General features: G+C 65.9%; 4 protein-coding genes across 4 annotated transcripts; 3 read left to right on the forward strand and 1 right to left on the reverse strand.

Moving 5' to 3' along the window:
* Positions 1 to 232: 232 nt before the first annotated feature.
* Positions 233 to 4,485, reverse strand: LIX1L (limb and CNS expressed 1 like). Its single transcript, XM_032204616.1, has 6 exons — positions 4,207 to 4,485; positions 2,924 to 3,087; positions 2,355 to 2,495; positions 1,594 to 1,689; positions 1,218 to 1,295; positions 233 to 1,133 (listed from the first exon to the last, which is right to left on the reverse strand). The coding sequence occupies exons 1-6, from the start codon at positions 4,460 to 4,462 to the stop codon at positions 891 to 893; spliced, it is 978 nt and encodes a 325-aa protein (XP_032060507.1). The 5' UTR covers positions 4,463 to 4,485; the 3' UTR covers positions 233 to 890.
* A 604-nt stretch (positions 4,486 to 5,089) lies between these two features.
* PEX11B (peroxisomal biogenesis factor 11 beta) lies at positions 5,090 to 8,834 on the forward strand. Its single transcript, XM_032204617.1, has 4 exons — positions 5,090 to 5,162; positions 5,902 to 6,017; positions 6,117 to 6,318; positions 7,195 to 8,834. The coding sequence occupies exons 1-4, from the start codon at positions 5,107 to 5,109 to the stop codon at positions 7,571 to 7,573; spliced, it is 753 nt and encodes a 250-aa protein (XP_032060508.1). The 5' UTR covers positions 5,090 to 5,106; the 3' UTR covers positions 7,574 to 8,834.
* Positions 8,835 to 10,764: 1,930 nt separating this feature from the next.
* Positions 10,765 to 13,242, forward strand: LOC116499569 (toll-like receptor 2). Its single transcript, XM_032204319.1, has one exon. It carries the CDS (start codon positions 10,765 to 10,767, stop codon positions 13,240 to 13,242), a length of 2,478 nt encoding a protein of 825 aa, XP_032060210.1.
* A 658-nt stretch (positions 13,243 to 13,900) lies between these two features.
* Positions 13,901 to 24,915, forward strand: ITGA10 (integrin subunit alpha 10). The gene is given in 30 exon segments (XM_032204320.1): positions 13,901 to 13,952; positions 15,486 to 15,597; positions 16,238 to 16,344; positions 16,458 to 16,546; positions 16,656 to 16,770; positions 17,283 to 17,410; positions 17,833 to 17,981; positions 18,060 to 18,210; positions 18,332 to 18,497; positions 18,620 to 18,693; positions 18,990 to 19,134; positions 19,564 to 19,712; positions 19,803 to 19,946; positions 20,418 to 20,621; positions 20,792 to 20,821; positions 20,823 to 20,929; positions 21,226 to 21,392; positions 22,033 to 22,175; positions 22,290 to 22,397; positions 22,488 to 22,573; positions 22,668 to 22,800; positions 23,081 to 23,173; positions 23,260 to 23,336; positions 23,460 to 23,543; positions 23,659 to 23,743; positions 23,825 to 23,938; positions 24,235 to 24,348; positions 24,457 to 24,552; positions 24,640 to 24,753; positions 24,847 to 24,915. Coding segments are annotated over 30 exon segments (3,405 nt in total).
* The last annotated feature ends 1,139 nt before the right edge of the window (positions 24,916 to 26,054 follow it).

Raw genomic sequence — 26,054 nt, forward strand, 5'->3', positions numbered from 1 at the left:
CTGGGGGCAGCTCGACAGCCCCAGGCTGGGCTGGGGTCGATTGCGCGGCTGCGTCCTCACCCAAAAAGGCTGGACAAAAACCCCAAAACCCCATGAAAAAGCCCCAAAACCCCATGAAAAAGCCCCAAAACCCCATGAAAAAGCCCCCAAACCCTCAGGGGGGTCCCGTGGAGGGCTCGGTGCTTAAATCCCAAACCCCGCGCCCAGACAAAAAACACCCCAAAAGCTGCCGGCCGCTTTAGGGTCACGTTTATGGACGCGTTACACATCGGCGGTGCTGCGTGAAGAGGTTGCGTATAAAAAAATATCTGTATAAAAAAAACCCAAAAAGGGGCCGCTTAGGGCGAGAATACAAAACGAGGGGGGGGCCTAGAGTGGCGTTGGGACGGTCCCGAGGGGCTTCGTGCCTTTTTTTGGGGGGAAAAAAGCAGAGAAAGGGCAAAGCTGTGGTGAGAAGCTCCCGGTCCTCGGTTTTCCTTCCTCCTCCTCCTCTTCCTCATGCCTGGGTGGCCCCAAAACCCCACAAAAATCCCTTTTGGGTTGAGACGGAGGGAAAAAGGGTAAAAAAAAGGCAAAAAAGCAGCCGCGCGGAGCAGGAGCCTCGCGGAGGCAGCGCCGCGGCCGTACCGCCAGGAAGGGTTAAGTGTTAGTGTTACCAAAACTGCTGCTTTTAGATAAAAAAATTTTAAAAAAATTTAAAAAAGGGTGCGGGAGGAGCTCGGCGATTTAGGATCAGGCCTGGAAGCGAGCGCCGCAAGGCCCCAAAACCCTGGGGGCGCCGTTTCGGCTCCGTTTCCCCGCAAAATGTGCAAAGGGGACGAGGTTTTGGGTGCCCTCCGGGTACCCTCCGGACGCTGTAGGTTTTTTAGGGGGCGTTTTTAGGGTCGGCCCTAACAGCCGGGGGGGTGCGCGCCCCCCAGTTGCCCGGCGGCCAGCATCAGGATGTCTTTTTTCTCCTTGTGGAAGCGCAGCTCCTTGCCGGCCAGCCGGGCTTCCTCCAGCTCCCTCTCGGTAGCCGCCAGCTCCCGGGAAAGGGCCCCGGGGTTGCCCTGTTCCCGGTTGACCCAGTCCGTGGCCATCTGGTTGCGGATGTCGTCGTCCAGGGCGCGGTGCGAGTAGTGGGCCAGCACCTCCTGTGGTGGAAGGGGTCGTAAAAGGGTGGAAATAACCCCAAAAAAATAGGATTGAAAGGGTTTTTGGGGTGGTAGAGGGCTCACCTGGCGGGAGCACTGCCGTTCCCGCATGGCCTTCAGGCTGCCGTTCCAGTGCAGCAGCTGGAAAACCGTCATCAGCTCCTGCCAGGGGGGAAAGAGGGGGGATTTTGGGGTGGGGGAGCCCCTCGAGGATCAGCGAGACCCCCCCGAAGGCCACGTTTCCCAAATTTATAGATTTAAGTGATAAAAAGACAGAAAATGGGGAGAGTGAGGCGGTGCTGACAGGAATTTAAAAGCAATTCAAATTTTTGGGGGGTTCGACGGCTCCGCGGCACGGCTCAGAGCTGAACCCATGCACGGAGAGGCCCGACCCCAAAAATTTCCCCCCCCAAGGATGAACCTGACCCCCCCCCAAAGCGTGAAATGGGGTGGGAGGTACCTGGAACTCCAGCATGGATTTGCCCTTGTTGGACTCCAGCATGAAGCGGAAGGCGCCGATCCCGGTGTTGGGGTTGTCAGCCTCCTCCCGGTTGCCCTGCGGGGGAAATTTTGGCACGGGGGCTGCTCCCCAAACCCCCCCCCAACATCCCCTTCCCTCGATAAAAACACCCAGAGGAGCACAAGACCACATGGAGGGGGCAAAAGAATTAAAACCTTATAAACCCAGGACCCCAAACAGAACCGGGGGGCTCCCAGCTGCAAGAAAAAAATGGGTTTAAGTTGCACCAGGGGAGTTTTAGGGTGGATGTGAGGAAGAATTAGGATTATTTGGACTATTATTATTATATTATATATAATTAATAAATATATTATTATTATATTTGGATTATATTATTATTATCTAATTAATATATATATTATTGTTGTTGTTATTACATTATTTGGATTATTATATTTGGATTATTTGGATTATTATCTGGAATTAGGAATTTTAGGATTTCTGTACCAAAAGGGTTGTGAGGCATTGGGGTGGGCTGCCCAGGGAAGTGGTGGAGCCCCCATCCCTGGAAGTCTTTAAAAGACATTTTGATGTAGAGTTTGGGGATATGGTTTAGTGGGGACTGTTAGTGTCAGGTCAGAGGTTGGACTCGATGATCCTGAGGCCTCTTCCAACCTAGAAATTCTGGGATTTTGGGATTCTGGGAAAAGGGGAAGCTTCCCAGCACCGTTTGGGGGTTCCCTCCCCACCCCGAGGCTCACGTTGAAGGAGGCCAGCGCCTCGGAGACGCTCTTCTCGATGAACTCGTCGGTGATGCGGCGCGAGGGGTGCTCGTTGAACACCGAGTTCATCAGCGCGATCTTGGCAGCGCTCCTCCGGGCCTCAGCTTTGGTGGGGCAGAACTGGGGGGGGGAGAGAAAAAACGGGGTTAAAACCCCAGGGATCCTCCTGCTGTCGCTGTTTGGGTTTTTTTTTTGGAGACTTCAAACCAGACTTGCCCAGAAAGGGGCCGCACACCAAGCGCTGCGATGTTTCCTTCATTGTTTTGGGGTCTTTTAAAGAGATTTAGGGTCAAACCCGAAGCTTTTCAAGGAATTATTACTCCACCAAGTCGCCCAAGCTCCACCCTATAAACGCATCCCCCTGCCCAGCCCCGTGAAGGACGACTGAATATCAAAATTAATCTAAAAGTTGTCATTATTTGTTTTTTCCCCCCAAAACACCACGTTGTACAGCTCAGCGCTGCACAGCTCCGAGCCCATCACGTGCAGGGAACGCGGCGCAGCACATAAAGCGCCGTTTCCAGGCAAATTTCCCCCAAAAACCCTACCTGGAAGCTGCCGAAGCAGCTGCCCCCCGGCAGCGTGACGTAGCAGACGTAGGGGGGGCTGCTGGAGGGCACCATCTCGTACACCACCAGCGCCCCGTTCCTCAGCTCGGCCCCCCGCGACTGCTTCATCTGCCAGAACTCCTGCAGGGCCTCCACCACGTTCACTGCGGGGGCACCAACGGGGTCAGGGAGGGGGAAAGAGGTAAAAAAAAGGGGTTAAAAACCTCAGCATGTGCGAATAATTCACCTCGAGCTCCTTCCTTCATCAATAATTTGGCAGGGGGGTGGAGAAATCCCCCCCAGAACGCCCCCTCTGAGCCTTTTTCACCTCAGCAGGCGTTCCCAAGCTGCGTTTTGGGGTGTTTTGTGGGTTTTTTTTTGGTTAAGCACGCCAAAATATGTGAATTTCAACTGAAAACTGCCCAAAAGCCTTGGGGATAATACCAAGGGATGAGCAGGAGCCCCACGCAGTCCGGTCCCCGTCCCACTGAGGGGCACAAAAATCCCCCTCAGGGGGATTCGGAGACCAAACCCCATCCAGGGACAGGTTTGGAGCCCACAGTGACCAAAACGGGCGGTTTTCAACCCAATATTTCAGCCCCCTCCTCTCGTTAACTCCCTGTCCTGGTGCCAAAGCGATGCCGGGGGCAGAATTTGGTCCCGTGCTGCCCCCACAGCCTGCGGGTGAGCCCCAAAAAGCCCCCAAATCCCCCCAAAAATGGGGAGGGAAGGGGGAAATGGGGTCAGGTATTGAGGGGGGGGATCCCAAGGACCCCTCAAAGACCCCATGGTAGGGGAAAAAGGGAATGGGGGGGGTAAAATAGAGGGGGGGCTTCTCAGAGATGCTGTGGGGATGGAAAATAAGGGGGGGGTCCGAAGACCCTCCGCATGAGGGGAAAATATGGGGAGGGCGTCTCAGGGACTGTTTGGAGGGGCAAAAATTGGGGAGTTGGGGGGTAAAAAATGGGGGGAGGGTCCCAAAGACCCCTGGGGGGGGTCTAAAAATTTGGGGGGGGGGCATAAAGAGCTTGAGGGGGCAGAAAATGGGGGGTGAGGGGGGAAAAATAAAAGGGGGGCTTCTCAGGGACCCCCGGGGGGGGCAAAACTGGGGAGTGAGGGGCAAAAAACGGGGGGGGGGGGCTTCCCAAAGACCCCGGGGGGGCAGAAAGGGGGTGGGGGGCTTCTGAGGGACCCCCGGGGGGGCAAAAACCGGGGAGTGAGGGGCAAAAAAACGAGGGGGGGGGCTTCCCAAAGACCCCCGGGGGGGGGCTTCTCCCACTCACCGCGGCCGTAGCCCTGCGTGTGCTTGGCGAAGCTCCGCACCACCGCCTCCACCGCCTCCCTCAGCACGGCGGGCGGCCCGGCACCGGGCTGGGGGGGGGGCTGCGACAACGCGGCGGGGCCCTGCAGCCCCAAAGAAGGGGGCAGAGGAGGGGGAGGAGGCGGAGGAGGCCCCGCCGAGGCTCCGGCGAGCCCGGCCCGCAGGGAGCGGAGCGTCCCCACCCCCGGCTGCAGCCGCTGCGCCCGCACCGACTCCATGGCGGCCGCGGCCGCCTCCTTCTTCTCCTCACGGGGCCCCCGCCGAGCCGCCGCTGTCACTCAGCGCCGCGGCGGCCAATAGGGGAGCGGATCGCCTCAGGGAGGGGGCGGGAGGATGAAAGGGCGGGCGGCCAATGGGGGAGAGGATCGCCTCAGGGAGGGGGCGGGAGGAAGGCATCGGGCGGCCAATGGGGAGGGAGAGGAGGAGGGAGGGGGAAGGTGGGGCAAAATGGGGTGGGGCAATCAGGGAGAGCCAATCAGGGGAGTGATGGAGGGGTTCGCCAATCACAGGTGAGGGAGGATGGGGGAGAGGACCAATCGCAGCGCAGGGAGGGGGGTGAGCGATGGGGAGGGAGCGAATCAGACGCGGAGCGCCGAGGAGGGGGCGGGGACTCAACCCTAACAACCTGACGGAGCAGGGGGAAAGGGGGCGGGGCAGCGAGAAATCGACCAATGGCCGCGCTTTACGGCGGGGCGGGGGCGGGGCCCGCCACAACGGCCCAATCACAGCTTCTGTTTTCACCCGGGAGGGGGGGGCGGGACCTGGGCGGCGATCAACCAATAGGGGGCGGACCCTTTTTGTCCCTCGGCGGCTCCCGTCGCCTTCCCGGAAGTGGTGGAGGCGGCGGCGGCGGGGCCCGGCCATGGAGCCCTGGGTGCGCTTCAGCGCCCAGAGCCAGGCCCGGGAGCGGCTCCTCAGGTGCGGGGCCCTCGGGGAGGGGGCGTGGGGGGGGTCCGGGACCCCTCGGCTCAGCCCCGGGGGCTCCTCGCGGTGGTCCCGGGGCCCCTCAGGGTGGTCCCAAGACCCCTGAGCCCAGCCCCGGGCTCCTGGTGCTGGTCCCGGGCCCCCTCTCGGTGGTTCTGGGCCCCCCGGCGCTGGCTCTGAGGCGGTTCCGGGCTCCCGATGCCAGCTCCGGGCCCTTTGTGGTGGTCCCGGGCTCCTGACACCGGTCCTGGGTCACTTTTTGGTGGTCCTGGGGCCTCTCACGGTGGTCCTGGGCTCCTGATGCCAGCCCTGAGCCCCCTTTTGGTGGTCTTTGGGCTCCTGACACTGGTCCTGAGACCCCTGACGCCAGCCCAGGGCCCCTCACGGTGGTCCCCGGGCACTTCTTGGTGGTCCCGAGACCCTGACACCAGCCTAGGGCCCCTCTCGGTGGTCCCTGGGCCCCTCATGGTGGTCCCAAGACCCCTGACACCAGCCCAGGGCCCCTCTTGGTGGTCCCGGGACCCCTGACGCCAGCCCAGGGCCCCTCTTTGTGGTCCTTTTCCCCTTGACACCAGCCCAGGGCCCCTCTCAGTGGTCCCAGAGCCCCTCATGGTAGTCCCGAGACCCCTGACACCACCCCAGAGCCCCTCTCGGTGGTCCCGGGACCCCAGACACAGTTCCCAGCCCCCCTCTAAGTGCTCCCAGCCCCCCCTGACCCCCTCATCTCTTTCAGGGCGGCTCAATACGGCTGCGCCCTGGCCGGGGCAGCGCTGCGGAGGAACGGGGCGAGCGCCGAGGTGCTGGCCCGGGTACGGCAGCTGGAAGCACACCTCAGCCTGGGCCGTAAACGTGAGTTTGGGGGGGGGCTCCGGGGCTCGATGGCTTGGGCTCCTTGCCCCTCGTGGCCCCCTTTTCCTTTAACCCCTGGGGGTGGGCTCCGTCCCGCAGTGCTGCGCCTGGGCGGCTCGGCCGAGGCGCTGGAGGCGGCCAAGCGAGCCATCCACCTGTCGGACGCCGTGCTGCGCTTCTGCCTCACCCTCAGCCACCTCAACAGGGCCCTCTACCTGGCCTGCGACAACGTCCTCTGGGCCGGCAAGGCGGGCTTGGCCCCCGCCGTGGATCAGGAGAAGTGGAGCCAGAGGTCCTTCAGGTGAGGGGCGAGGGCTGGGGGCTGCCCGCCCGCCTCCCCGCGGCCTCCCCGGGGGCTGGGAAGGGATTTGAGCCCTCCCTTAGAGCCCCGGGCGAGGGTTTCTCCACATTTCATCCTCCTCTGTGAGGATTTCTCCCGATTCAATCCCTCCCCGTGGGGATTTCTCCCCATTTCACCCCTTCCCACAGGGATTTCTCCCCATTTTCTGCTTCTCTGCAAGGATTTCTTTCAATTCGATCCCTCCCTGCGGGGATTCCTCCCCCTTTTGTCCCTCTCTTCAAGGATTTCTTCCCATTTCATCTCTCCCTACGAGGATTTCTCCCAATTCAATCTCTCCCCATAAGGGTTTCACCCCGTTTCGCCCCTCCCCGTGGGGATTTCTCCCCATTTCGCCCCTCCCTGCAAGGATTCCTCCCCACTTCATCCCTCCCCACGAGTATTCCTTCCCATTTCACTCCTCCCCACAAGGATTTCTCCCCATTTCATCCCTCCCTGCGGGGATTTCTCCCCGTTTTGCCCCTCCCCACGAGGATTTCTCCCCATTTCATCCCTTCCTGTGAGTATTTCTCCGGATTCAATCCCTCTCCATGGGGATTCCTCCCCATTTCATCCCTCCCTTCAAGGATTTCTCCCCATTTCATCCCTCCCTACGAGGATTTCTCCCGATTCAATCTCTCCCCACAAGGCTTTCTCCCCGTTTCACCCCTCCCTGCGAGGATTCCTCCCCCCTCTGCCCCTCACTAACAGCCGGGACCAGGACCTGGGCGGCACCAGCCCCCTCCCACCCTCCCGCCGGGCGTTTTCACCACTTCCTCCCCCTCTCCACGAACCCACGGCCGAGGACTCCTCTCTCTCTGCTCCCCCCTCTCCCCGCAGGTACTATCTCTTCGCCCTGCTCGTCAACCTGAGCCGGGACGCCTACGAGCTGCGGGTGCTGATGGAACGTGAGGCCAACGGGAAGAGGCTGAAAGGCACCGAGGGGAGGCAGCAGCAGCAGCAGCGGCACCGCGCCGAGGCCGGGCTCCAGCAGCTGGGGCTGAGGCTCCAGCTGGAGCTGCGGCTGCTGCTCCGCGTCCTCCGCAGCAACCCCCCGCTGCTGCTGGATTTGCTGAAGAACGCCTGCGACCTCTTCATCCCCCTGGACAAGCTGGGGCTCTACCGGAGCAGCCCGGCCTTCGTGGGGCTGTGCGGCCTCGCCTCCTCCGTCCTCTCCATCCTCACCATCCTGCACCCCTGGCTCAAGCTGAAGCCGTAGCCGCGTTCGGGGGCCTTGCCGTTGAGGCTCCCCGGCTGGAAACCAGCTTGGGCACAGATTTGGGGACGTTTTGGGGGGTGCTGGGGCACGGCACAAAGCTGCTGTCGGGCCTGGGTGTACGTTCACCGAGGGGCAGAGCAGCTCGGGGTGGGCTGAAGGAGCTCACGCGGCGCCCGAGCCCCTGGGGAGCTGCTGCTGCTGCCCCCCCCCTGCTCCCCAAAGGATTTTGGCTCCTCCTTGTCCACAGCAGAGCTCTCCGGGCTGCTCTGGGGGGGTTCAACGCCTCCCCTCCCCTCTTCAGGGGGCTCCCCGGGGTCTCTTTTGTTGGAACCACCACCAGGGAACCGTTTGCTGCTGCCCTGGGGGGTTTTCTCCAGACTTTGGGGGGGTGAAACCTGGGGGTGGGGTGGTCCCGGTGCCCCCCCCGGGGCCCGTTTTGACAGCGGATTTTCCTTTTAAGCAGCCTCGGCCCTAAAGGGCGCTCAGGGGGGGGAGTCGGAAGGACTCGGGCTGCGGAGCCGGGGTGAGTGCGGGGTGCTGGAGGCGGATCCGAGGTGAGCCCACGGCGGGACCCCCCCCAAAAAAAAAAAAAATAGAGGAGATTTCCTCTCCTGCTCCTTTCCCGCAGCCCCAGCGGGGGAAGAAGCGGCTGCAGCGAGGAGATCTCCGCCCTGGGGGGGTCCCTGGGGTGCTCCTGGCTTTTAGGAACACTTTTATTGTAGTGAAATGCACCTGGCACCCGCTTTGCTTTTCCTGGGGGGGGCTTCAGGAGCTCGGGACAGAGCTGGGGGGGGGCTGCGGCTGTGTCAGGGGAGTCCCCCCCCAGCCCGGCTTTGTGGGGAGGGAAGAAAAACGCCGTCTGACCCCACAAATCCACCCCTGCAAGAAGCTGGGGGGGCGATTTCTGAGGGTGGGGGCGCCGGGCTCGCAGCTGGGGGGGCTGCAAACCGAGCACGCCCCCCCCCCCCCTCGGATTTTTTGGGCTCCTGGCTGAGATTTTGGGTCCGGTTCCGAGGCTTCGACCCCTCGCTGGAGGAAGAGAGCGAAACAATCGTGGGGCTGGAAGGGGCCCAGCACCCTCCTGCCCCCCCCCAGGAGCGACGTTTCCACCTGCAGAGGTTTGGAAGGAGCAGGGGGGGGGCGTGCAGGACCCCCCCCTCCCCGCTGCCTGCATCGTGCCCCCCCCCCAGGTCCCTTTGTGGAGCTGCTCATTAAACCCAGCTGCCGAGCCCCGTCGGGTTCTGGGATTTTTTTTATCTTATTTTTTATTTTTTTGGCTGCTTTTCGGCTCCGTTCTGCTTTCGGACGAGTTTTGCGAGCGCTCAGCTCGGCGTGGGGGGGTCACGGCTGTGCCCCCACCCTCACAGAAAGGTTTTGGGATGGGTTCTCCCCACACCGAGCCCCCCGTCCCCGTGGGTTTTGGGATGCTGGGGGGCACGGGGGGGTCCTCAACCCCTGGGGGGGGGTCCTCAACCCCTGGGGGGGGTCCCAAGGTGGAGGGGATTGGGGTCACCTCTGCCCCCCCCCCAGCAAGGTGCAGGCTGGGGGGGCACTGGGAGGAGTGGGGAGGGTGCAGGGGGTGCAGGTGGCTGCTGGGGGGGGGCACCACGGTGCTGTCAGCCCCCCCCCCCGGGGCTGTTTTGGGGGAATTTTCCCAGATTTGGGGCTTGGGTAAAGGGTGAACGTCCCCAGGAGGGGCGGGGGGGGGGGGGGGTTAAAAAGAGGAAGAAAATCCCAATTGTGCAACGGGAGGTCCCGTGTGTCCTGGGGGGGGTGAAAAGGGTGGGGGGGGGGCAGAAAACAGCTCGTGTGAGCGGGGCCGGGGTTAACGGCGGTGGCAATGGGGAGAAAAAGTCGTGGTTTTGGTTAAAAACCATAAAAACCAGCGCCGCTGCCAACAGGAGGGGGTGCGCTCCCGGGGGGGGGGGGCTGGACTGGGAATACTGGGCTGAACTGGGGGTGCCAGCCCCATAAAACCTGGACTGGGGGGGGGCCGTGTATGGGTTTTTTATTTTATTTTATTATTTTTTTGGGGGGGGGGGGGGGGGGGTTTATCGGTTCTCCCGGCCTCTCCCGAGGGCGGGGAAGCGGCGCTGGGCTTGGCTTCGGGAACTCGGAAGGGGAGGGTGCTGGGTGCTGGGTGCTGGGTGCTGGCCCCCCCCCCCGGCTCCTTGCCCACCCTTAACCATGGGGCCGTGCCCCCCCCCGGCCCCCCCCAGCTCCCCACCGAGCGCTGCCAACCCCGGAGGCCGCCGGAGCAGGTAGGAAAAGGCCGGAATCCCGCACGTGGGCAGGGGGCGAGTTGGCTTTTGGGGGGATTTAGCCCCAAAAAATCACCCCCAGGATCCTGCCCCCCCCCGGGGGGGGCCGTACCTGGCAGCGTCTCGGTGTTTTTGCTGCCCTCGTTGGGGTTGTTCCGCTCGGGGCAGGGACGGGACGCTTTCCCAGCTGGTTTTCTCCTCCAGTTTCCTGTTTTTTTTTTTTTTTCACCCCCCCCCTCGGTAATAAAATGCCAGAACTCTGGCTGGAAGCGCTGCCAGGGAGCACGAGTTTTTGTGCGAAAAGTGTTATTATTGGGGGTTTTATTAAAAAAAAAAGAAAAGGTCCCCGATGCGGAGCGGGGGCTGAAAGCTGCGCCCCGGGGGTCTGCCGGGGGCAGGGCTCAGCGGGGCCCCCCCATGCACCTGAAAGTGGCCCCCCCAGCCAAAGGGGGGTCCCCAAGTCCCTCGGGATCCAGTCCCTGGTCCCATGGGGTCAGATCGCCCAGCCCTCGCTGGGATCAGGTGCACTGCCCCCCCCCCCCACCCCCAATCCGGTCCCAAACGCCCCCCGGGATCCAGTCCCTGCCCCCAGTTTGCCACTGGGATCCCATCCCGGATCCCCTAGGACCCTTGGGATCCCACCGCTGCCCCCCCCGCCATCAACTCCCCGACCCCATTAGGATCACCGGCCCCCAGCCCTCACCCCCCAGCACCTCTGCCCTTCCCCACCCCACAGGGACCCTGCCAGCGGTGCCGGCACCCATGGGTGTCCCCCCGGCCCCCCACCGCTGACCCCTTTCTCCTCTCTCCCCGCAGCTCAGCCCCACGGGGCCGCCCCGGATGCCCCATCCAGCCCCGTCCTTGGCTCCCCGTGGGCCGGCCGCGGCCCCCCCGTCCCCCCCGCGATGCCGAGCGGTCCCTGGGGAGGCGATGAGGCCGTGGCCGGCCTCCGGCACCGGCGGGCTGCGCTGCGCCGTGCTGCTGGCGCTGGCGGGGACGGCGGTGCTGCTGCCCTGCCGCTTGGCCGACCGCAACCAGACGGGGCTGTGCAAGGGTTTGAGCCTGGCCCGGGTTCCCCGCGGGTTCCCCGGCGGCCTCCGCAGCCTGGATTTATCCTACAACAAGCTGCGGGAGATCACGGCGGCCGATTTGGCCGGCCTGACGCAGCTGCGGAGCCTGGACCTGGGCTACAACAACATCTCGCGCATCGCCCCCGACGCCTTCCTCTCCACCGTGCTCCTGGAGCAGCTGCGGCTCTTCAACAACTCCCTGGCCTTCATCCCGGCCCCGGCGCTGCGCCCGCTGGCCAACCTGCGTTGGCTGGACATGTCCAACAACCCCTACGGCAGCGCGGCGCTGGACGGCGTCTTCGGGGCGCTGCGGCGCCTGCGGGTGCTGTCCATGGGGGGCCCGCTGCTGCGCGACGTCGCCCGGGGGGATTTGGCCGCCCTGAAGGACACGGCCCTGCAGAAATTCGCCTTCAAGTCGGCCTCCAGCCTGCGGCGCTACGAGGCCGGCGCCTTCTCCTGGCTCAACACCACCGAGCTGTGGTGCGACATGGCCCTGGACGAGAGCGCGGCCGCCCTGCCCGTGCTGCTGCGGGACCTGCGGGGCAAACCCTTGGACTACCTGCGCTTCCGAAACCTCTTCGAGTTCACCTACTACCAGGGCGCCCAGGATCCCTTCTCCGGCCTGGCCGAGCTGCGGGCCACCAAGCTGGTTTTCTACCGGGGCAAGTTCAACGAGAACCTGCTGCGCTTGGCCCTGCTCAACGTGCAGCGGTCCCGCGTCCGCCAGCTGGAGCTGGTGGCCATCGACTTCGCCCGCTCACCCCAGTGGAACAGCTCCGGGGTCGGCGCCGTCGCCCCGCGGCTCGACCGCCTGCTGCTGCAGGACATCAGCAACCCCGACGTGCTGCGCTACGACTGGACCTTCACCTGGCTGAGCGGCGTGGCCGCCCTCTCCATCGTCAACGTCAACTTCAACTACGTGCCCTGCGACGCCTGGGGCGAGATGCGCAGCGTGGAGCTCCTCGACATCTCCCGCAACCGCCTGGAGGACGCCTACATCTACAACCAGCGCTGCCACTACCGCGGCGTCATGCCCAAGCTGCGGGACTTGGTGCTGGCCGACAACCGGCTGCAGAGCCTGGCCGTGGTGGCCTCGCTCACCCGCACGTGGCCCCGGCTCGCCCGCCTGGACCTCAGCCACAACGCCTTGGGCAGCCTGCAGGAGACGTGCCAGTGGGGGCCCACCTTGCGCTGGCTGGCCCTGCACCACAACAGGGTGACGGCGGCCACCTTCGGGTGCCTGCCCACCACCCTGGAGTATTTGGACCTCTCGCACTCGCAGCTCGACCGCCTGGACATGGGCTACTTCGCCCGGAGCCCCCGGCTGCGGGAGCTGCTGCTGAGCGGCAACAAGATCAAGTTCATCCCCTCCGAGTGGAGCTGCTCCAGCCTGGAGGCGCTGGCCATCGACGGCAACTCCTTCGGCGTCATCACCCGCGGCTCCTTCCTCAACATGCCGCGCCTCGCCAACCTGACGGCCGGCAACAACCCCTACCACTGCACCTGCGACCTCTACGGCTTCTTGCGGGAGACGCGGCGGCGGGGCCGGCCCCGCTTGGGCGACTGGCCCCAAAACTGGACCTGCTACCACCCCGAGGCGCTGCTGGACACCCCGGTGGCCTCCTACGCCCCGCGGCCGCTGGAGTGCGACGTGCCGGCGCTGGTGGCCGTGGCGGTGGCCAGCACGGCGGTGGCGGTGGCGGCGTGCGCGGCGTTGTGCTGGAAGCTGGAGGCGGGCTGGTACGTGCGGGCCACGTACCGGTTGCTGCGCTCCAAGTACCGCGCCGGCCACGCCGGCACCTCAAGGCACTGCCTCTACCACGCCTTCATCTCCTACAGCCGCGCCGACGCCGAGTGGGTGCGCCGGGAGCTGCTGCGGCGGCTGGAGAGCGCCGAGCCCCCCTACCGGCTCTGCATCCACGAGCGGGACTTCGTGCCGGGCCGCTGGATCATCGACAACATCGTGGAGAACATCGAGAACAGCGCCAAGGTCATCTTCGTCCTCTCCCGCAGCTTCGTGGACAGCGAGTGGTGCAACTACGAGCTCTACTTCGCCCACCAGCGGGCGGTGGGGCTGGGCTACCAGGACGTCATCCTGGTGGTCAAGGAGCCCATCGACGTGCGGGGTTTGCCGCGGAGGTTCGCGCGCCTGCGGAAGATGCTGGGCTCCAGGACCTACCTGGAGTGGCCCCGCGAGCCCGGCCGCCAGCCCTTCTTCTGGATGCAGCTCCGCAGCCTCCTGGGGACCCCCGGGGGGCTCAGTGGTGGCGAGGAGGAGACGGACGTGGATGCCACCAGCACCGCCACCAGCGCCGGCACTGCCACCACCAGCACGTAGCCGATGCACAAGCGTCGTGGCCAACCCTACGCGACGGCTCCGGAGATGGTTTTTGGGGTGTCCTCCCCCCCCTCTCGGGCACCCTGGGGGGCTGGAGCAGCCCCTGCCTCAGTTTCCTCAAGTGGGGGCAGGAGGGGAAGGGGGCAACGAGGTCCCCAGAGGCTCGCAGGGGGGCAGGAGATGGAGACAGCGTCCAGGAGTGGCCCCATCCCTTGGTGTCCCTTGCGCCCAGGGGGGGCCCAATCCTGCCCTTTCGGGGTGGGGGTGGAGCGAGGAGGGGGCACGGTGTCAACCCCCCCGTTACAGGACAAACCTGCTCAAGGATCCAAGCCCATCGCCCCCTTCTTTCCTCTCCCTTTTTTTTTTTTTTGGTGATTTCTCCAATTTTGCATCAATTTTTTTTTTTTTTCCCCCCCCTAACTCCGTCCGCCTAAAAAAAAAAAAAAAAAAAAAAAAGGAGAGAAAAAAAAAAATCACAACGCCGCCCGGCCGTTTATTTTTAGCAGCCAATTGCGACGTCTCCAAGATGAAGGAGGAGGAAAAAAAAATATATTTAAAAAAAAAAAAAAAAAGAGGAAAAAAAATAAAAAAAATCGGTGCGTGCCCAGCCGGAGACAGAGTCACCTTTGAGCTGCTCCGGCGGCGAGCGGCTGGGGCCATGGGGGGGTCCCTGCGCCTGCTGCCCCCGCTGCTGCTGCTGCTGCTCCCAGGTAATGCCCGAAGCCCCCCCCCCGAAGCCCCCCAGCCTGGGGGGGTTTTGGGGTGCCTCGGAGGCACCCGGCTCCCTTTTGGGGATGCTGAGGTGTCGGGGAAAGGGTTTTGGGGTGGATTTGGGGGTTTTTGGGGTGGTTCTTTTTGGGTTGTGGTCTTCTGGGGTATGGGGTCTCTTGGGGTGTGGGGTGTGGGATTGGGGTGCCCGAGGGGAAATCCCATAAGGAAGGGGGGGAAATGGGGGCTCTGTGGGGTGGGCACGGGGTGCCCGGCTCCAAAGGGCACCCGTCCCGAGCCGAGGCACCCATTAACCAACCTCGAGCCACCAATTAACCTCGGGGCCACCCATTAACCTGGAGCCACCAATTAACCCAGCACCCGGCGAGGTGGCGATGCCACCTGGAGGACCCCCAGCATGGCTTTTGGGGGAAAAACACCCTTTTTTTTTTCCTCCTTATCCCCCCTCCGTGAGTTATTTCTGGCTTTCCCCTGTTGGGAAAGGACCCCAAAGCCCCCCCCCCAGGATCCTGCCCCGTGTCCCGGGATGGGGCCGGTGTGGAAGGAACCCAAACCCCACAGAGAGGAACTAAAGGAAACCGTCTATGGAAAATATCCCAATTTCAGGGAAAAAAAGAGACAAAAAAGGGTTTTTCTTTTCCGCTTGGTAGACGGGGGGGGGGGGGTTGGCTGCTCCGTCCGCGACGGGGGCAGCCCAGCTCCGTCACATCTGGACGCATTTTAAGTTGGGATTAAAGAAAAAAAAAAAGAAAAAAAAAGAAAACACACAAACAGAAAGCGTCTGTTTGTCCCCAAAAGGCACCGTCCCGCTTCGCCCTGTCCACCCGGCAGCCTCCAGGGGTGCTCAGGGCTGGATTTGGGGTGTTTGGGGCTGGATTTGGGGTGTTTGGGGCTGGATGTGAGGTGCTCAGGGCTGGATTTGGGGTACTTGGGGTTGGTTTTGGGGTGCTCAGGGATGCATTTGGGGTACTTGGGGCCACCTTTGGGGTGCTCGGGGTTGGATTTGGGGTGCTTGGTGCTGCATTTGGGGTGCTTGGGGCCACCTTTGGGGTGCTCAGAGCTGCCTTTGGGGTGCTCAGGGTTGGATTTGGGGTGTTTTGGGTCACCTTTGGGGTTCTCAGAGCCGCCTTTGGGGTGCCGGCTGCTCTCTACGGGACGCTGGGTGCTGGATTTGGGGTCCTCGGCGCCACACGGGGTGCTGAGCTCCACTTCCCGCTGTCCATCCCGCACCCCCAGCCCCGCTCTCACCCCCCCGGGCCGTCCTCAATCCCTTTTCCTGCCCTTTTTCACCCAGACGGGGAGCGGGGGCGGCGGGCAGGAAGGCCTCGGGCCGCTGTCTGGGCTCGGGGCCAGGGCCTGCGGCCGATCCCACCCGGCCCCGCTCCCTCCCATTTAATTACCAGTGCCCAAAAGGCGTGGGGGGCATCGCCCTGCCTAATTGCGGGGCTGCGGCCCAAAATGAAGCTGGGGGGGGGCTGTGGGTGCCCCCCACCCAATTCTCGCCGTCTCCCCAGGGCCGTGTGGGGCCTTCAACATCGACGTGAGCAGCCCCCGCTTCTTCCACGGCCCCCCCGAGGCCCAGTTTGGGTACAAGGTGCTGCAGCGGGTGGCCGGCGGGGACCGGTGGTGAGTGGCCCCCCCCCCCCTTGTGGCACCGGGACCCCCCTCCTGGGTGGGTTTCACCCCTGGTTTTGGGGTCGTGCGTCCCTAAGGGGAGGAGAAACCGTGGAGATTTGGGGTCGTGTGGCCCCAAAAAAAGCCCAGAAATGGGCTTGGGGGGGGCGCATGGAGGGAGCGCCGTGGGGAGGGGAAACTGAGGCAGGGAGGGGGAGCTGGCGGTGCGTGCGCCCTCGCTGTTTTTTTCCCCAAAAAAATCCTTTTTTAAGCCCTGCTTTCGTGTTTTGGCCGGGGGCAGCTGGAGGGAGGCGAAAATTGCTTGGTCGCGGGGGGGGGCCACGCGCGCCTGGCCGCTGATCAAAGGGCGGACAGAGGGATCTGAGGCAGGACAGACGGATTTGAGGCAGGACAGACGGACGGAAGCCGCTGGCAGCCCCGGGCTGGAGCTGTCGGGTGGAGGGGGGGGGAATGGGAGTGGTGCGGGGGGGTCCGGGCACCGCGAGCGGATGCCCCTGGGGGGCTCCGGAGCTGTGCCCCGGAGCTGGGCGACCTCAAAGCATCGCCCCCAGAGCCCATGGGTGCCGTTGGGGCAGGGAGGGGGGGGTGTTGGTGTTGTGTCCCCCCCCCTCGATGTCTCCCATCCCTGCAGGCTGCTGGTGGGGGCCCCCTGGGACGGCCCGGAGGGTGACCGCCGCGGGGACGTCTACAAGTGCCCCGTGGGCTTGCCCAACGCCACGTGTGACAAAGCCAACCTCGGTACCACCAAGGGCCGGGAAGGGTTGGGAGGGGGGTCGTGGCGGGGTCCGGGGGTCGCTGTTTGGTTTTATTTGTTTATTTATTATTATTTTTTGGGGGGTTCCCCCCACGAGGCACCGCAGCCCTGCAGAGCTCCCCCCTGCCCAGCCGCAACATGCACCTGGGGATGACGCTGCTGGACAGCAAGGACGGCGGCTTCGTGGTGAGCGCGGGGGCACCCAGGGGTGGGGTGGGGGTGGTGGGGGGCATGGCGGGGGGCTCAGCGTGCCCCCCCCACCCCCCGGTCACGCTCGGTGCCCCTCCGTCCCCAGGCCTGCGCCCCGCTGTGGTCCCAGGAGTGCGGCACCTCCGTCTTCAGCACCGGCGTCTGCGCCCGCGTGGACGGCGACCTGCGGCCCGTGGAGACGATCGCGCCCACGGCGCAGCGTGAGTCGGGGGCACCCGTGGGGGCTGGCACCGGGCCGTGCCACGCGGTGTCACACCGTGTCATGCCGTGTCATGCTGTGTCACACCATGCCACGTTGCATTGTGCCGTGTCACATCACGCTGTGTCACATCATGCCGCGCTATGCCGTGTCGTGTCGTGCCGTGCCATGCCACACTGTGCCATGTCACTGTGCCATGCCGTGTCACACCATGCCATGCCATGTCACACCGTGCTGGGTCACACCATGCCGTGCCGTGTCGCGCTGTGCCATGTCACACCACGCTGTGTCACATCGTGACACGCTATGCCACATCGTGTCATGCCATACTATGCCACGCTGTGCCATGTCACTGTGCCATGCCGTGTCACACCGTGCTGCGTCACACCGTGCCATATCACACCGTGTTGTGCCATGTCACACCGTGCTGTGTCGTGTCACACCATGCTGTGTCACACCGTGCCATGCCACCCCGACCCCAGCCGTGTCCGTCTTTCTGTCCCCCCCCCGCAGGCTGCTCCACCTACATGGACATCGTCATCGTCCTCGACGGCTCCAACAGCATCTACCCCTGGTACGAGGTGCAGAACTTCCTCAGCAACATCCTCAGCAAGTTCTTCATCGGGCCGGGACAGATCCAGGTGACACGAGGGTCCCCGGGGGATGCCACCCCTGGGGTGATGCCACCGTTGTCCTCAGGGTGCCCCCAGCACCCCAGGGCGATGCCGAAGCCCCGAGCTGGCCCCGGGTGGGGTGGGGGGACAGGAGCTGCATCCTGGGGGGTTCCTGCCCCGTGCAGGATGGGGACGTCCCCGGGGGCTGCGGGTGCCCACATCCGTGACACGGAGGGCAGGATGCGGCCGGAGCCGGGGCTGACTCAGCCCCGGGGGGGTGATGTGGGGGGCACCTCCTGTGCTCTCGGGCTTAAATCACCAAAGCGTGGCTGGATGTCCCCAAATTGTGGGGGCACCGGGCACCTGGGGCTGCGTTTGGGGGGGGGGACCGGGGACGTTTTTGGGGGCCCGGGGCTGGCTGCGCCCGCTGACCCCGTGCCCCACGGCAGGTGGGGGTGCTGCAGTACGGGGAGCACGCGGTGCACGAGTGGACGCTGGGGCAGCACCGCACGGCCGAGGAGGTGGTGGAGGCGGCCAGGAACATCAGCCGGCAGGAGGGCCGCGAGACGCGCACCGCCTTCGCCATCCACCAGGCCTGGTGGGCACCGGGTTGGGATTAGGGTCAGGATCGGGATGGGGACCCCCCCCAGCTCACTCCTCCCGCCCCGTTTGGCAGCACCGAAGCCTTCAGCCCCGAGCGGGGCGGCCGGGAGGATGCCACCAGGCTGCTGATCGTGGTGACGGACGGCGAGTCGCACGACGGGGACGAGCTGCCCGAGGCGCTGCGGGAGTGCGAGAGGCGCAACATCACGCGCTACGCCATCGCCGTGAGCCCCTCATGGCCGGGCTGCGGGGAGGGACCCGATCCCTTCCTCCTCCTCCTCATCATCATCATCGGGGTGGGGGGCAGGATGCGGCCCCAGGCTGAGGCCGGAGCCCTCTCCGCAGGTGCTGGGGCATTACCTGCGCCGCCAGCAGGACCCCGAGGACTTCATCCGCGAGATCAAGTACATCGCCAGCGACCCGGACGAGAAGTATTTCTTCAACGTCACCGACGAGGCCGCCCTCAACGACATCGTGGACGCTCTGGGCGACCGCATCTTCAGCCTGGAAGGTGCCGTGACCCCGAAAACGGCCCCCGTGACGCTGCGTGGGGGCACGTGGGGCCCCTCATCCCATCGGGATGAACCCTCGCGTGGGTACCGAGGGGGAATAACCTCCCCCCTACCCCCCCAGGCACCCACGGGAACAACGAGAGCTCCTTCGAGCTGGAGATGTCGCAGATCGGGTTCTCCATCCACCTCCTGGAGGTGAGGTTGCGCCGCGCGGCACGGGCAGGATGCGGCCCCAGCAGAGCTTTGGTGTGTGTGGGGGGGACACAGAAGGGAAGGGATCCAGCCTGGGGGCTCTCTGCAGAAGTGGAAAATAATCCTCAGCCGTGCGTCAGCCTCCCCGCTTGAGGCTGAGTGTCCCGGGCTGGGTGATTTTGGGGTTATTTTGGGGTGATTTTGGGGAAGGGGGACGCACCGGGAGCCCCGTGAGGGTGAAGCACGGCTGGCGTCGCGCCCACCCCCACGGGTGCCCCCCTCCGCCACCCCCTTATCAGGACGGGATCCTCTTTGGGGCCGTGGGTGCCTACGACTGGGATGGGGCCGTGCTGGAGGAGAGCAGCCGCGGCCGCCTCGTGCCCCCCCGGGAAGCCTTCGAGCCGGAGTTCCCGCTGGAGCTGAAGAACCACGCGGCGTATTTGGGTACCGGGGGGGGGGTCCCCGGGGGTGCGCCGTGCCCCGGGGTCTGGGACGGAGCGGGGATGCTCCTGGGGGAAGCGGGGGAGCCTCAGCACCCAAGGGTCGCTCAGCACCCTGGGGGTGGAGGGGAAAACGGGGAGGTTTGGCACCCAAAGGTGCTCCGTGCGCCCCCGGTGTGGGGTGATCTGGGGGGGTGCATGCATTACCCTGAGGTAATGGGGCTGCTGGGTGCCAAATGGGGGGGGGGGGGCTCAGCACCCAGAGGCTTCTCGGGGTCCTGGGGCCGCTCAGCACCCAGGGGTGCAGGCTCAGCACCGTGGCCGTGCCCAAAACTCGCCAAGGGGCGCACGGTGCCACAGAGACAAACCCCCCCCAGGAGCTTTTTGGCTGCCTGGAGGGGGCCACGAGCGGGGCTCTCCCCCCCCCCCCAAGGTTACTCCGTCTCCTCGCTCCGTCTCCCCGGGGGGCAGCGCCTGTTCGTGGCGGGGGCCCCCCGCTTCCAGCACCGGGGCAAGGTGATCGTCTTCCAGATGGGCGCCACGGGGACGGTGACGGTGGCCCAGGCGCTGCTGGGCGAGCAGGTCAGGGGCTAGCGGGGTGTGGGGGGGGGCAACGGCACCGGGCTCCATCCTGAATTGTGGCCCCCTTGCCCCCCCCCAAAAAAAAAAAAGATCGGCTCCTACTTCGGCAGCGAGGTGTGCGCCCTGGACGTGGACGGGGACGGGGTCAGCGACGTGCTGCTGGTGGCCGCCCCCATGTTCCTGGGGGGGCAGAGCAGGGAGACGGGGCGGGTGTACGTCTACAGAGTGGGGCAGGTGAGGGGGGGGCGCTGGGGGGGCGCTGGGGGGAGCAGGATGTGCAGTGGGGTCGGGGGGATGAAGGGGTTTGGGGGTAGGAGGGGGTCGAGGGGTGTGGAGGGGTTGGGGGAGACGGGGGGGGAAAGGAGAGGGGTAGGGGAATGGGGGGGGGAAATGGGGGGGTTGTGGGGTTGGGGAGGGCTTGGTTGGGGTTGGGGAGGGGATGTGAGGGAGATTGGGGGCGTAATGGGATGGGGGGGACACGGTGGGGGTGTGGGGGGGGGCACGGCGGGGCTGGAGGGGATGCTTTGGGCTGGGGGGGGGCACTCAGCAGGCTCAGGGTGTGCATATGGGGGGGGGGGACACCGAGGGGGACACCCCCACACAGCCCCCTGGCCATCCCCATCCCCTCCCCTTCCCCCTCCCAACCCCCTGACGACCCCCCCAGCACCTCGGGGTACCAAGAACCCCTTTGTGCCCCCCCCCCAGAAGCTGCTGGCCCCCGCGGGGACGCTGCAGGCGGATCAGAGGCCGCAGGACGCCCGCTTCGGCTACGCCCTGGCCTCCGTCCCCGACCTCAACCACGACGGCTTCAACGACGCCCTGGTGGGGGCCCCGCTGGAGGACGGCCACCGCGGCGCCGTCTACGTCTACCACGGCGCCCCCGGCACCCTCCTGCCCCGCTACAAGCAGGTGAGAGATTTGGGAGGGGGTGTGGGGGGGGGCTCTATCCATGCGTAGGCTCGATTTGGGGGTCCCGTCCCCCTGCTCCCCTCCCCACCGCCGCCGCCGCGGTGCCGGCACAACCCTATACGAGCCAGCGGAGAAGCCACCGCTGGGGCTGCCCTTACCTCTCCCCGCAGCGCATCGAGGCGGCGGCGTTGGGCGGGGGGGGGGCGGCTGCGATATTTCGGGCGCAGCCTCGACGCCCGCCTCGACCTGGACGGCGACGGGCTGCTGGACCTGGCCGTGGGGGCGCAGGGGGCGGCCGTGCTGCTGCGGTGAGCCCTGGGGTTTTTATTTTTTTTTGGGGGGGGGGGGGGCACCCCTGGGACCACCCCAAACCCTCCCCAAAACCCCCTCCCAACATGTCCTGGGACCACCCCAAACCCTCCCCAAACCCCTCTGCCATGTGCTGGGGGGGGTCCCTCCTGCGTGGGCACCGCCTGCTCCGTGCCTCAGTTTCCCCTTGGGGGCTCCAAGGCACGGGGAGGGTCCCGGTGGGATGATGATGGGGGGGGGGGGGGACACTGATGTCCTGTGTGTGTCCCCCGTCCCCCCCCTGGGATTTTGGCAGCTCGCGGCAGATCGTGGGGGTGGCCACCACGGTGTCGGTGGAGCCCCCGGCCGTCAGCGTGACGCGGAGGAACTGCCGGCGGGGCGGCGGCGGCGCCGTCTGCCTGAGGGCCAGGGTCTGCTTCCGAGCCACCAGCCGGGCACCGGGACGGCGGGACAGGGACATCGGTGAGAGCCTGGGGGGGGTTGGGGGGCACACGCGGGGTTCCTGGTACCAGGGGGGGGGCTGGGAGGGTTCCACAATGGGACCCTGGAGCGCCCCAGGGTGTCCCCGGAGCACCTCAGGGTGTCCACAGGGTACCCTGCGGTGACCCAGGAGCACCCCAGGGTGTCCCAGGAACCCCGCAAGGTGTCCCTAGAGCACCCCAGGTTGTCCCAGAGCACCCCAATTGGACCTCAGGGCACCCCAAAGTGTCCCCGGAGCACCCCCAAGGTGTCCCAGGGCACCCCACTGGCACCCAGGAGCACCCCAAAGCATCCCCAGAGCACCCCGGGGTGTCCCTGGGGAACCCCACTTGGACCTCGGAGCACCCCAGGGTGTCCCAGAGCACCCCAAAGCACCCCAGGAGCCCCCCAAGGTGTCCCTGGAGCACCCTAGGGTGTCCCAGAGCACCCCAGTTGGACCTCAGGGCACCCCAAAGCATCCTCGGAGCACCCCAGGGTGTCCCCAGAGCCCCCCAGGATGTCCCCAGGTCACCCCCCTGGTACCCAGGAGCACCCCAGGGTGTCCCCGGATCACCCCAGGGGTACCCCCAGCCCCTCCCCAGCCCCTCAGCCCGCCCCCCCCCCCCCATTTGTCCCCGCACAGAGCTGCACTACAACGTGTCCCTGGAGGAGCGGGGTGGGGGGGCCCGCACCGCCTTCGACTCGGGCGCCCGGCGGCTGCTGCAGCGGCGCGCGGAGCTGGAGCTGGGCAGGCAGAGCTGCCTCCGCTTCCCCTTCCACGTCCTGGTGAGCACAGCATCCCCCCCCCTTCTCCTTTATCCTGACCCCCTCCCCGGCCCCAAATCTCCACCCTGGGGGGGCTGACGGGGACCCCTTTTTCCTCCCCCCCCACCCCCCCAGGACACCACGGATTACCTGCGGCCACTCAGCTTCACCGTGCGCCTGGCGCTGGCTGACCCCGAGGGCCCGGTGCTGGATGAGGAATCCCCCAGCATCGTCCGCAAACTGGTGGGTGCCCCCCCCCCCCCCCCCCGGGGGGGGGGGGGGGTCTATCCGTGCCCCCCCCACCTTGCTCCCAGCGCCCTGTCCCCCTTGCAGATCCCCTTCTTCAAGGACTGCGGCGAGGACGACGAGTGCGTCGCGGACCTGGTGCTGCGCGCCACCGTGGACATCGCCGGGGATGGGTACGGGGCTGAGGACGGGCACGGGGGGGGGGGGGGGGGCCAAAAAAATCCCCCCGGGGCTGTAACCCCCCCTCACAACCCCCCCGTGCTGCAGGCAGAGCCCCCACGTCCTGCGCAAGGGCAGGAGGAAGGCGGTGCTGGACGCGGTGCTGGAGAACAAGGGCGAGAACGCCTACAACGCCAGCCTGCTGCTGAGCTTCTCCAGCAACCTGCTCTTCTCCAGCCTCGTGCTCCAGGTGAGCCCCCCCCCACCCCAGGAACCCCCCCCCCGGGTAAAAATCTGGGGGTGCTCAGCCCCCTTGGGGACCACCCTCTGCCTCCTAAGTCCCCCCTGGGTGGCCGCGGGGACCCACTTCACCCCGGTTGGGAGCTGGGGATCCCTTTGTGTCCCCCCCCAAAGCCCCCCAGGCTGGATGAGGAGGGACCCCTCAGCCTCACGGTGCCCCCCCCCGGCTGTCACATCCTCAGCCTGACCCCCCCCTGGTGCTTTGTGTCCCCCCCCCACAGGACCCAAACCCGGTGAAGCTGGAGTGCACCGCGCTGGGGGGCCACCGCCGGCTCTGCAGCGTCGGCTACCCCGTTTTTCGCTCCATGGCCAAGGTAGGGGGCAGGGACCCCCCCCCGGAACCCCATTTGGGACCCCCCCGGGACCCCCCCAGGACCCTCACAGCCCCCTCGCCCCCCAGGTTTCCTTCACGCTGGAGTTTGAGTTCAGCTGCTCCGTGCTGCTCGGCCGAGCGGAGGTCAGCCTGGAGGCCAGCAGGTAGGGGCAGAGGGCAAGCAAAGGAGGGGGGGGTCCTCATGGTTCCCCCCCCCCCAAAAAAAAACAAAACTGGCCCTCTGGGGTCCTCTCCAAGCCCCCACCCGGACCTGTTGCCCCCCCCAGTGACAGCGCCGAGGCCACGCCGCAGGACAACGGGGTCCAAATCTCCGCTCCCGTCCGCTACGAGCCCGACCTCTTCCTCTCCAGGTGGGGCTGGGGGGGCACCGGGACGGGCTGGGGGCTCAGGGGGGGGCTCGAGGGCTCGGGGGGGGCAGGATCTGACCCCTCTTTTTCTTCACATTCCCCCCCCCCACCGTGGCAGCGAGGCCAACCTGCACCGCTACGAGGTGCACCCGCTCGGCACCTTCCCCCACGGCCCCGGGCCCGAATTCAAGACCACGGTGAAGGTAAAAGGGGTGAGGGGGGTTAAGGAAAAAGGGGGTGACATGGGGGGGGGGTCGGGGGGGGCTCACATTTTTCTCCCCCAGGTGCAAAACCTGGGCTGCTACCCCCTGCGCAACCTCACCCTGCGCCTGGCCCTGCCGGCCCTCGGCTACCGCCGCGCCGCCTTCCTCTCCGTCACCCGCGTCCTGGCCGACAACGTGAGTCCTCGGCTGGATTGGGGGGGGGTCCTGAGCCCCCCCAAACACCCCCCCCCCCCACGGTGCTGAGCACGGCCCCCGTCCCCTCCATCCAGGCTACGTGCGAGCTGCACGGCCCCGCCGAGGATCCACGAGGGGGGGGCCCGGCCCCGGTGGTCCCCGTGCACCCCGAGGACCTGCTGCGCGTGGACAGGCTGGTGAGCCGCGCTGGATGGGGATCTGGGGGGGGTCCTGGCTGCGTGTCCCCCCCCTGTATCACCTCTCCCCCCCCCCCATCACTTTTTTTGCCCCCCCAGGACTGCAGCAACGCCTGGTGCCAGGAGCTGAGCTGCGCCCTGGGGCGGCTGGAGCGCGGCGGCGAGGTCTCCGTCCACGTCCTGCGCGCCGTCCACAACGACTTCTTCCGAGCGGTGCGGGGCTGGGACCCCCCCCCCCCTTAACCCCAGCAGGAAGGACGGGGGTGGGGGGACGAGGTTTGAGCCCCCCCCCCTTGCTTTAATTTTTGCCCTCTACTCCAGGCTAAATTCCGGAGCGTGAGGATCGTCAGCGCGGCCACGCTGGGGGTGCCGGGGGGCAGCGCGCTGGTGCTGGGGGAGGCGGCGCGGCGCAGGGAGGTAGGAGCTGGGGGACCCCCAAAAGGGGGCTGGGGGGGTCTCCCCGCCCCCCCCAGGTGCTCCCCGGGGTCCTTTTTATCCCCGCAGACGGTGCTGGAGATCATCCAGGCCAAGCGGGTGCCCATCTCCCTGTGGATCCTGGTGGGCAGCATCCTGGGGGGGCTGCTGCTGCTGGCGCTCATCATCTTCTGCCTGTGGAGGGTGAGAGCCTGGAGGGGGGGGGGGGACACAGACACCCAGCAGGACGGGCTGGGGGCTGCTTCATCCCCTCCATCCTCTCCCTCTCGACCCCAGCTCGGCTTCTTCACCCGCAAGAAGCTCCCAGAGGAGGAGGAGGAGGAGAAGGAGAAGGAGCAGCAGTGAGCCCCGGCGGCCCCCGCGCGCTTCCCGGCTCTCTCCAGCCCCAGCTGCCCCCCGAAGCCCGGCACCGTGGGGAGGGGACGGGTCCCTTCCCCATCCCTGGGGACAACAGGGTGGGGGGTGGGCTCGGGATTCTGCCCCCCCCACCCCCCAAATTTTGGTTCCGCCGTGGCCGAGGGCGCTGCCGGTGCCGGGTTGTGCTGGCGCGGACGCAGCCAGGTGAGGTTGGGGCCGGCGCCGCGGCGCAGGAGCCGCGGGGCTGGGCCCGGAGGAGACGGGGATGGAGGTTGGGGGGGGGGGCGAGCACCCAGCGAATTGGGCCCCCCCCCCCAAAAAAAAAATAAAGCTCAGCCCCGTGGAGGTGCTCACCCGTGTGCGACCCTGCCTTGGGGAGGGGGTGGGGGGCAAGAAAGGGGAACCCCAAAAGGCTCCGATGTGTGAAGGGGAGGGGGGGCCCCTGTGCGCCCCCCCCCCGGTGCCCCAAATTTCCCCTCTGAGGTCTCTCGGTGCTGCCTTGGGGTTCCCGGGATGGCCCAGGGGGGGAATCCTCCACTTGGGGCCCTCTCCAAGCCTTGGGGGCGCAGGAGGGGACCCAGAGCAGACCCCAAAGGGGTCAGCGGGGGGGGGCTGTGGCACCCCAAAAGCTCCCCCTGCCTGCTCAGGGCTCTTCGGGGGGGCACAAAACGCTAAAGAACGGGGAAAAAGCAACGGGATAAAGCCGGGAGGGGAAACGTTCAGCCCGGGTGCTTTTTCCCGTCTGTTTCCTCCCAGCGAGGAGCCTGCTGCAGAGCGGGGACGGGCCTGGCCCTAAAAACACAAGGAGCAGGGGGAGAGGTGCAGGGGGCGGGGGGTCTCCTTCCCCTAAACCCCAAGGCAAGGGGGGGACCCTGGGGGCACCACGTCAGGGGGTTCCTGATACCCTCAGCCCCCTCCAGCCCTTGGGGACAGGGTGGGTGCCACACCGAGGCCACCCTCCCCCAGCCCTGCTGCTGCCACCCCAGACCTGACGCCCCAAAAACCCATCTGCCCCCCAAAAAAAACCCCTTTGTGAACACCCCAGGAGCTCACTTCCCTCCCCGTGACCCCTCCGCCCCCCCAACAACCCGCTCAGGCTTCTGCTCTTCTTTAGAAAGGCCTTTATT

The sequence above is a fragment of the Aythya fuligula genome, chromosome 28 (assembly GCF_009819795.1).
Source record: "Aythya fuligula isolate bAytFul2 chromosome 28, bAytFul2.pri, whole genome shotgun sequence".
NCBI lineage: Eukaryota > Metazoa > Chordata > Aves > Anseriformes > Anatidae > Aythya > Aythya fuligula.

What these genes read in the sequence shown, in the direction of transcription:
- PEX11B (XM_032204617.1), top strand. Translation starts at nt 5,107, where the DNA reads ATGGAGCCCTGGGTGCGCTTCAGCGCCCAGAGCCAGGCCCGGGAGCGG. An exon ending in GCCCGGGAGCGGCTCCTCAG is followed by an intron (nt 5,163 to 5,901) that starts GTGCGGGGCCCT and finishes CATCTCTTTCAG; the next exon opens with GGCGGCTCAATACGGCTGCG. An exon ending in TGGAGCCAGAGGTCCTTCAG is followed by an intron (nt 6,319 to 7,194) that starts GTGAGGGGCGAG and finishes CTCTCCCCGCAG; the next exon opens with GTACTATCTCTTCGCCCTGC.
- LOC116499569 (XM_032204319.1), top strand. Translation starts at nt 10,765, where the DNA reads ATGAGGCCGTGGCCGGCCTCCGGCACCGGCGGGCTGCGCTGCGCCGTG.
- LIX1L (XM_032204616.1), bottom strand. Translation starts at nt 4,462, where the DNA reads ATGGAGTCGGTGCGGGCGCAGCGGCTGCAGCCGGGGGTGGGGACGCTC. An exon ending in CACGCAGGGCTACGGCCGCG is followed by an intron (nt 3,088 to 4,206) that starts GTGAGTGGGAGA and finishes GTGCCCCCGCAG; the next exon opens with TGAACGTGGTGGAGGCCCTG. An exon ending in GCTGCTTCGGCAGCTTCCAG is followed by an intron (nt 2,496 to 2,923) that starts GTAGGGTTTTTG and finishes TCCCCCCCCCAG; the next exon opens with TTCTGCCCCACCAAAGCTGA.